General features: G+C 45.2%; 1 protein-coding gene across 2 annotated transcripts; it reads left to right on the forward strand.

Moving 5' to 3' along the window:
- Positions 1 to 5,677: 5,677 nt before the first annotated feature.
- C1GALT1C1 (C1GALT1 specific chaperone 1) lies at positions 5,678 to 7,464 on the forward strand. Of its 2 annotated transcripts, none has more exons than XM_087748585.1 (2): positions 5,678 to 5,726; positions 6,065 to 7,464. In XM_087748585.1, exon 2 carries the CDS (start codon positions 6,070 to 6,072, stop codon positions 7,024 to 7,026), a length of 957 nt encoding a protein of 318 aa, XP_087604711.1. In that variant the 5' UTR covers positions 5,678 to 5,726; positions 6,065 to 6,069; the 3' UTR covers positions 7,027 to 7,464. The 2 variants fall into 2 exon arrangements, with proteins under 2 accessions (XP_087604711.1, XP_087604713.1); XM_087748587.1 differs by having other exon boundaries at positions 5,710 to 5,826.
- Positions 7,465 to 9,089: the final 1,625 nt, after the last annotated feature.

Here is a 9,089-nt window from a genome sequence, read left to right on the forward strand (position 1 = left end):
AGCGCAGTAGCTGCAGCAACAGAAGGCTCTGCAAGTCAGGAGTGTAAATACAGCCCACTATTTACAAACTAAACTGAAAGAAAACAGACAGCATGCTAGGACAGGCCAAGCTGAGCCCCTGTGAGACAACACAACACTGTCAACATCTATTTGAAAGAGGCTAAAATCTTACACATCGACTGATCTCAAATGCAGCAATCTCAAACCCTATGCGCTCTCCTCTTTTGCCTGCAGTCTATGCTACTCCCTGCTCACATGTGCACGCTATTAGCACTGCTCACATCCCTGCTTCACCAGAAAGTATAAAGCTTCTACATCGGATCAGTGCCAGAGTGACAGCATCCCCTCCCACACAGAACAAGCTCTCTCTTTCGTGGGTCCTCAGCTAGCAGGTAAAGATGAAGCAGTTCTTTCCCCACCCCAGGACCAGGCATATAATGTTCATAGTACATCTCCTCTCTGCTAAATCACAGATTTACAGTTGCAGAACAGGGCTCCGAGTTGCTGCTCTAACATAGTTACTAATTCCAGTTTGTTGCAAACACATATCTAGCAGACATTTTTGTTTTGCCTGTGCACATACAGCTCGGGAGTCTCCCATTTCAACACCAGCCTAGGAAAGCAAATATCTGCTTGGAGAATCTGATACTTCAAAACCTCAATTTCCTTGGCGAAATGAAGGGATGTCAACATTTGGTACAAGAAAGCATTTCATGGAAGCTACTGACATTCAGGCTTGTCAAATGCTCTGCTATTTCCATCCTTCCTCTTCTTCCTCTTCCCTCAGTGGGCTAATGCCAATAGAACTTCACAGATCTTTCCATCTAGTAACAATAACTATTTACTCACCATAACACCTTTCACAATAAATACCATGCCAGAAGCTTTTGTGTATCTCCAGGTTGCAGGTAACCAAACTGAGGCAACATCTAAAGAAGATTTTCTCAGACACTGGACCAGAACTCCTGTAAACCAAAGCACAAACCTAGTCCTGTGCTCGGGCTCCACAAACTATCTGTAAATCATGTCAAGGCAGCACCTGAAGAGCAAGGTTCCCCTTCTGGCTTGTCTGTGTGCCACAGGGCTGTCTTTGTCACTGCTGCTCGCAATGGTGCTTCTTACCTATGCAATCTGAGCCTGAAAACCATAATTTGAGACCAAAATTTTCTGCAGGGGCCCTTTTTCAAATAACCTCAGACTGACAAAAGCAAGCTCCTTAAAGATGCAGCAAAATCACTTCATCAGCTTCATGCATTTTATTTTAAAGGACTATTAAGAGCCCATTCTTTCTGATAGAATTCTATTTTCATCTCCACTTTTTTTTTTCCTTTGGGAGCTTGGAAAATAAGATTTCTCTATCTCTGCCCTTTTTTTTCCCTGTCTGTTTCTATTTGATCAATGATGATTCTTTTTTCCTGTGCTTCTAAGACTTGACATTAAAATGTCTAGTTCCTATTTTCTTTCTGTTGTATTTGTGCATCGGAGCCATTCACAATGATGTCAGCGCAGTTCTGGGCATTGTCTCTGCTAGTTCAATTCCAGCTGAATTGCTGGAGCTAGCAGGACATTAGCATTCACTTGATTGATTTAGCATACCCAGAGAATAAGATGGGTTTTGCATTCAGCTACACATATTAAAAACTGAAGAAATTATAAAGCAGTCCAAAGTTGGTAAGTTCTTTTGGAGTCACACATCTTTTGCTTCTCAGTGTATCTTCCTGTGCTTGAGGGCAACATTTAAATAATGGCTAGTGCAATGCCAAGCCCTTCCTTGACAGTGCTCATGGATGAAAGAGGAAAGTGATTTAAAACTATTGTTTAACATAGTTAATCAATGTAAGAGATTTCAAGGCTAAAAGATTTTATCATGCACTATGTCCTATATAATGTGGGCTATACAATTTCATCCTGTAATTCCAGCATTTTGTCCAACAACTGGAGAGAACTTTTTCAGGGTAAATACTTCAACCTGAGTTTTTAAATTAGTATTAAAAATATAATAGTTTCTCTTGTTGGCTTTAAAACTTTCTTCCTTTGTCCAGTTCCTACCCCTGTGATAAGGTCTTAGTGTCGCATGTGGCTGTGCATACCTGCTCAAGATGCACACAACCTATGAAAAGTCCATGCCTTTCTAGATTCCAGATTTTGTGTGTGAAACTAAAGTGAAGAAGAGAATGCAGGGCAACATTTTCAGAAGAGCGGGCTAAAGTTTGGCTCCAGAATCCATCCTCCTCCAAAAGAAATGCTGAGCTGAGCAGCACCCTGTGACGTGAATGAAGAAATCTGGCTTTACCTACCTGCGAACTAGAATCTCCACCTCACTATTTTATGACTTTAGAACAGGAATTCCCAAACCTTTTCCAACAATAGGATTGAAGACCTCAGCGGACACGTTTGTTCAATTATGCACTTTATGGGCTGAATGAAACAATGGAAGTATTAGGCATGTAACAGAACAGTAATAGCTGGCCTCTTCATAAAAGCCCTTTTCCTGCACTGTCTCTGTTGGCTTTGATGGGAGTTCAGCTACTCAAGATGAGAGTTTGTACCTTTCAGACCATAACCACACTTGACCCCTTCTTCTGATGCAGTCAGATGGACAAGTAGAACTTGTGTGATTTCCAGTAGCTTCAGCATATATGGGTGATGTGACGACAAAGTCAGCTGTCCCAGTTCAGAGGTATGCCTTTGCATTTCTCATCATTTCAACGATATCTTCTGATCAGGGGTTCTTTCTATATGACCAAGAGCATAACTGGTGTTTTAACTGCCCAGAAACATCTGCAATAGCTCACCTCAAGCTTCGGTTACCATTCTGAATGTTACTGCACTGCTCTAGCTCAGTCTCTCTGCTGCACACTTAGAGAGTGCAGCACGCTTACAGAGACAGATGAGTCTGTTTCCAAGAGAGTGGACAGTCATTTGTGATCATTATCAAGCAGACACTATAAAAGATGACAACTCACGTGTCAGCTGAAACATTTCGCATTAATTAGAGCAAAGTTCCTATCAAATATGTTTTGATAATAGCCAATCTCTCACGGACACTTTAGACCACACAATGAGAACATCATGTTTGATGTCTTTCCTTGGAGGGAAGAAAGAGCATCAGAAGGCAAATGCAGCTGCAGCTGCAGCCAGCAAGGAAAGACAAGCAGAGCACGGCAGGGGATCAGCTGTCTGTCAAGACAAGCAACGAGCCGTGGAGCTCTGCAGCTCTGTCAGCAGTTTAGATCCTGGCACAAGTCTGTAGGTTTCAAAAGCTGCTATCATTTGAGGGTGTGGTAGAAATACTACAAATGGTCAGTAGCGAGTAAGGGGTGAAGCTGCAGCTAAAGAACGTCTCAGTGGACAGCAAGTCAGTACTCAAAGCTGAAATCCAGCCAATATTCTGTGTGCATACATGACGACGTGTTTTAATACCAAACTAATGCACAGCCATTTGCGGTGATCTTAGAGGAGCCAGCTCTTCTGGTTCATTCCTACCGCGTGACTCAGCATCTCCCTTGGCTTTCCTCACTTAACTTCCGTCTCAAGGCTGGCCCTTCCTTGCTTACGAGATCTGACTGGTTCCCAGCCCATGGTGGAATGACTTCAAACACTTACCTCCTGCAGTTCTTAAAAACAGTTTCTTGTAGTAATTTGAGATGGATAGCTTATAGGAGTACATGTGTGTCTAAATGAGCTTTAATATAGCTCCAGACTACTTGACAATGGCTGTTGTGAGATCTTATGCATTATGTGCCGTTTTAGTCTTTTTAGTCCAAGCAACAATTTCAAGCAACACAGAAGCCAGAAGAGCCTCTTCAGGTTTATAACATGCTTTACATGCTGCTTAAACTTTCTCTTCACTGATTTGCTGCTGGATAAAAGGCACGTTGAAAATATATTAAAGTGACAGTCAAGATCTGTAGCTACATTAGTCATTCTGTCAGAGCCTTGGAAAGAACCTCACTGAAGTCAAGCAGGAAAACAATTTGTTGAAGCATCAGCTGAAGCAGTGAGTCGCAACTCATTCAAATCTCTCTAAAGTACATGATCAAGCAACTGCTGAAGCCCTGAAAGTCACAACTGATTCTGCAAATAGGAGATATGTAACACAAACTTTAAACTGACCTCCGATCTCTGGTACATGGTAACAACCTGAGGGTCCACGTATTTATACCTTAAAAGCAGCAGGTGGGAAAAGACAGAATGAGTGATGTTCCCTTAGTGTGGTAACAGAAGTACCCGAACATACAAACTGACAATATTTTCCTATCACAGTGTGTAATTAGGGTTTAGTTCCACTGAAAGGAGCCATTCTGGACATACACAGCTCCAATCAAAATCATTATTTTGTAACATTTTTACCTGAACCACAGGCAATGGTTCCCCAGGCCCAGAAGAGTCAAACAATTGATGTTCTTACAGATCTTTTTGCCAAAGATAACATCGTTAAGCTTTGATGTCGACAGTACAGCCACAAGCCTAAAAAAAAAAAAAACAAAACAACTTACCTGAATAACAGGCATCTGGGGAACCCAGCCAGATCCCAAAGAATCCAGAGCAGCTCAGCTATAAATTGACTTAAATAAAATCCACTAAGTTCAGCCAACCAGAGCATACCTTACAATATGGGGAAAACCTATACAGCACTTTATCCTAACCACTATGTTGGCCTAAGGGTGTACCTAAGGGTACGCTACAATCAGCTAATAAAGAGATAAAACGTGTAAAACCTTTTTTTTTTTTTTCCAGGACACTGGTGGAAAAAGGGAGCAAACTACTGTCTAGTGATGCTCCTTCAAATCAGATGTCAATTCTAAGCTCTTGAGAGATGATGTGTGATTCCGACATACTTCTTTCAATCTGGAGCTCAGGAATAATTATTGCTAGAGGAAAGAAAAAGTTATGTTAGTAGAAAAATGTTTTGGCTTTACTCTTTAAATATTAACTAATCTTGCGTGTGTGTTGCACTCTATGCCAGGGGAAAGGAAAACAAGTGAAATGTACTATGCTTCCCACACAGTGTATTGTATTGGTTTGGAAGTTGAGGGCAGTATATCCAATTGGCCTCAGCAGATTTGACCCTGGATACGGTTTAAGGCCGGTTCTGCCTTTCTTTCGCCATCCTGTCCCCATTCCTACACCTTCCAATTTAAAAGCAGCGCGTTTCTGCTAGAAACTTAAGCTGCTTTCCTCGCTGGTCACACAGACACGTTCACAGAGATTCAGATGAACACAGTGAAGACGACGCTAACCGGCCTCCGCAGGCGTTGCAGCGCAGCGGGGCACCGGCACCCCCACCGCAGCGGCCCGCGCTTTTTCTCCACAGCCCGGGCTCGGAGGCGCCCGCCCCGGCTCCGCGCTGCCCGCGGGCCGCTTCCCCGCAAGATGGCGGGGCTGCCCCGCCGGGCCGCCTGGGCAACCGCCCCTCGAGAGGCGAAGGGGCAAGCCAGCCTCCCTGAGGGGGCCCTCCCGCCCCGCCGGCCCTGAGGGGATTCCCGCCCGCCGTGAGCGGCCGCCGCCGCCGTGACGGGGCGAGGTGAGGTGAGGCGCGAGCAGGGCACCGGCACCGGGCGTGCGCCGCCAGATGGCGCCCGCGCCGCCAGGAGGCGCCTCCGCACCAACGAGCGGGCGGTGCCTAGAAGGGCCGCGCTCGCCGCTTCCGGCGGGGAAAAGGAAGGGGCGGGGCGCTTCCGGGGCGGGGCGCGGGTGCCGGTGTCCTGGCGCTGGCGGCCCCGGTAAGCGGCGGGCGGGCCCGGTCAGCGCGGCCGCCCCCGGGAAGGGGAGGCGGGAGCGGGCCCTGCCGTGCGCCGGGTCGCGGCACCGGCCTCAGCGGTTGTAAGGCTCGGGGGGACTGGCGGCGGCGACCCGGGCCGCCTTAGCGGGGGTCGCGGGCAGGGTCCCGGGGCGCGGCGGGGAGCTCCGGTGCCGCGGGAGGGCGGGCGGGGAGGCTGCGGGGCCGCAGAGTTGAGGGAACGGCGGCCGGGTTTAGAAATGGAAGGCGGCGTTGAAACCGTGCGGAATCTGCAGCCGTGAACTTCTTCCTGCGAGTTCTTACAGAGTGTCTGCTTTCCAGGAAAAATGATTTCTGAAAGCAGCTCCTTCGTCAAGGGCGTGGTGCTGGGAGGAGCCTTCTGCATGCTGGTGACACTCCTGGGACACGCGAAGGTGGGCCACGGGACTAAAGCACATCAGCACGAGCACCATCACATCCAGGCTCCCAACAAAGAAGATGTCTTAAACCTGTCGGAAGGCGAACGGATGGAGCTTAGTAAAAGTATCCGCGTTTATTGTATCATCCTTGTGAAACCGAAAGATCTGGGGCACTGGGCTGCGGTGAAAGAGACGTGGAGCAAGCACTGCGACAAGGTGGAATTCTACAGCTCTGAAAACGTCAAAGTGTTTGAGTCCGTAGCCCTCAACACAAATGATATGTGGGTGATGATGAGAAAAGCGTACAAGATAACGTATGAACGCTATAAAGATCAATTCAACTGGTTCTTCCTTGCATATCCAACAACGTTTGCAATTATTGAAAATCTCAAGTATTTCTTACTGAAAAAAGACCCCTCGCAGCCTTTTTATATAGGCCATACTGTGAAATCTGGTGACCTGGAGTATGTAGATGGTGAGGGAGGAATCGTCTTAAGCATTGAATCACTAAGACGACTCGCCCGTGTTTTTGAAGACTCTGACAAGTGTCCGGAGCAGGGAGGTATGATTTGGAAACTTGCTGAGGATAAACAGCTAGCACTCTGCCTGAAGTACACTGGAGTGTTTGCCGAAAACGCGGAAGATTCAGAAGGAAAAGACGTCTTTAACACTAAATCGGTCGGTGCTCTGATTAAGGAAGCAATGTCTACTCACCCTGAGGAGGTGGTGGACGGCTGCTGCTCCGACATGGCCATCACGTTCAGCGGACTGGCCCCCAACCACATGCACGTGATGATGTACGGCGTTTACAGGCTGAGACCCTACGGCCACACGTACAACGATGCACTCGTCTTCCTTCCGCCTGAAGGCTCAGACAACGACTGATGTCTCTTCAGAGAAGACCCGGAACCATGGAGTCAGCTCTTTTCATGACATGCGTTTGTACTGACAGATTTGATTTTTGTATCTGGTGGTACTGGTGTACGATTTTTTTTGCACATTGAGGTTTGGTAAAGCTCTTAATTTTAAAAGTGGAACGAGGACTTTTTTTCTACATCTTTTATACAGAAATGCTTCTGGCTTTTGACAGTGCTGGAATGAAATGATAAAGAAGTTAATGTTTATGATAAAAGGAAATTAAGTTTATATGGGGGGTTTGTACATGTAAATATTTATTAATGAAAACTCAAATGAACTTTAGTCTACTGTTACAAATATATTTTTGCAAGACACTGATTCTTTCAATTCTTCCAGGCATTTCTAGAATGTCTTTCTATCTTTCTAAGATGTACCAATAAAACTGACTACAGATTCAGTCTCAAAGACTAACTTTAAGCTATTTCCTTTACACTTAACCACACAAAAGCTTGAGCTGTGCTGTTCACGCAGCACCTATCGCTTTACGTGCAGCCTCCTAGCCCAGGAGGGAATTAGCAGGAAGCAAGCTGACAAGATCTGTTAGGAAGTCGCAGCAGAGTGATATTAAGTGATCTTTGGACTGCTGTTTTTAAGCAGACAAAGGAAAGAGATAACTATGTTTGAATAACTATTAACATGGTCAGGTAGCCTGTTAGCACCAGCCCAATTGCTCATTTAAAATTTCACTTCATAGATAAGCTTATTAGAATAAAGGTTCAGTATTATTTTTGTTCCTGTTAGCGGTGCTAATAGTATTTACAAGGAAGGAGTCAGTTAACTGTCAATACAAACGTGGTGTAGATACATTTACAGGTATTTTTAACATCAAGACACAGGAAGAGCAACACATGCTTGCACTCCCAACCTTTCTTTGAATATTATGCAAAACAGGTTGCATGCACAACAAAGCAATATGCAGAAGTCCCCAGTACTGGGGTTGGGGGGGTGATTTTTGGTTTTGTTGTTGTGGGGGGTTGTGGTGTTTGGTTTTGGTTTGGTTGGTGTTTTTTGGGGGTTTGTTTTGGTTTTTTTTTTGTTTTTTTTTACAATTGAGTGCACTTGAAACCAGTTACCAGGTCACACTCCCTTCCAGTCACAGCAAGTGGGAACAAACAGCACTTCACTATTTACTCCATTTAGAATTCACTGACCTGGCCTGGACGTTTCAAGACTTAAGGAAGGTACTACATCTATCTGCTACATCTAGGACTATCATAGGCCTTGTTGGTACTACAATATCCATAAAAGACTTGAGAAGATAGTATGTTCTCTCACCTTTCTTTAACAGACCATTTGTAATATCTCATCCTATCCTGAGCTGCAAGGAGGCAGGTGGGGAAGTGAAACAGCTGCTTCAGAGCTGTGAGAATATCCACATCTGTTTTAAGCATCAGGCCCTTCGTTTTTGACAAGAATGGCAAGACAACCGCTCGGACCCCCAAGCAAGCTACCGCAGCTCAGCTGTTTCGGAAGGTGCACCTTGTCTCACCTTTTGCACGTTCTCCTCCTCCGTGTCAGTCAGAGCTCAGCTGACACAGCAAGACAAACATGGACCTGATTGCTGCCAAAACCTAGGTAAAACTTAAGTTAGTATTTTTGACGACGTTTTGCTAAACTGGTACAGAAATTAATTTAAGCATGATTTAACTTGTATCTTCTCACAGAATCATTTTTAAAAGGTTAGAGCCACAGTTGGGAATACTCTGACAAAGCCAGAGGAAGAAAGTAAAACTTTGATTTCAGTAGTGTTTCTGATATTAAAGACAGTTCTGACCCCACTGCAACAACAGCACTCATAGGGCAAGTCGAGGAAAAAATGGGAGTTAACAATTCAGAATAAATCTCATTTATCACAGATTTGAGAGGTACTCTTAACACAACAGGAGGCAAGATGGAAGGGGAAAAAGCAAGCCACAGAACTCAAGACCAGCTCATTTTATGCCAAGAAGAACCACTGAAGCACAAACTGATTCCCCATAGCACTAACAAGAAATTAGTACATTTATAGCAGCGTCTTCAAGATGCATAAA

The sequence above is a fragment of the Nipponia nippon genome, unplaced genomic scaffold, assembly GCF_047370975.1.
Source record: "Nipponia nippon isolate SJK-2023a ecotype South Korea unplaced genomic scaffold, ASM4737097v1 scaffold_12, whole genome shotgun sequence".
NCBI classification, from domain to species: Eukaryota; Metazoa; Chordata; class Aves; order Pelecaniformes; family Threskiornithidae; genus Nipponia; species Nipponia nippon.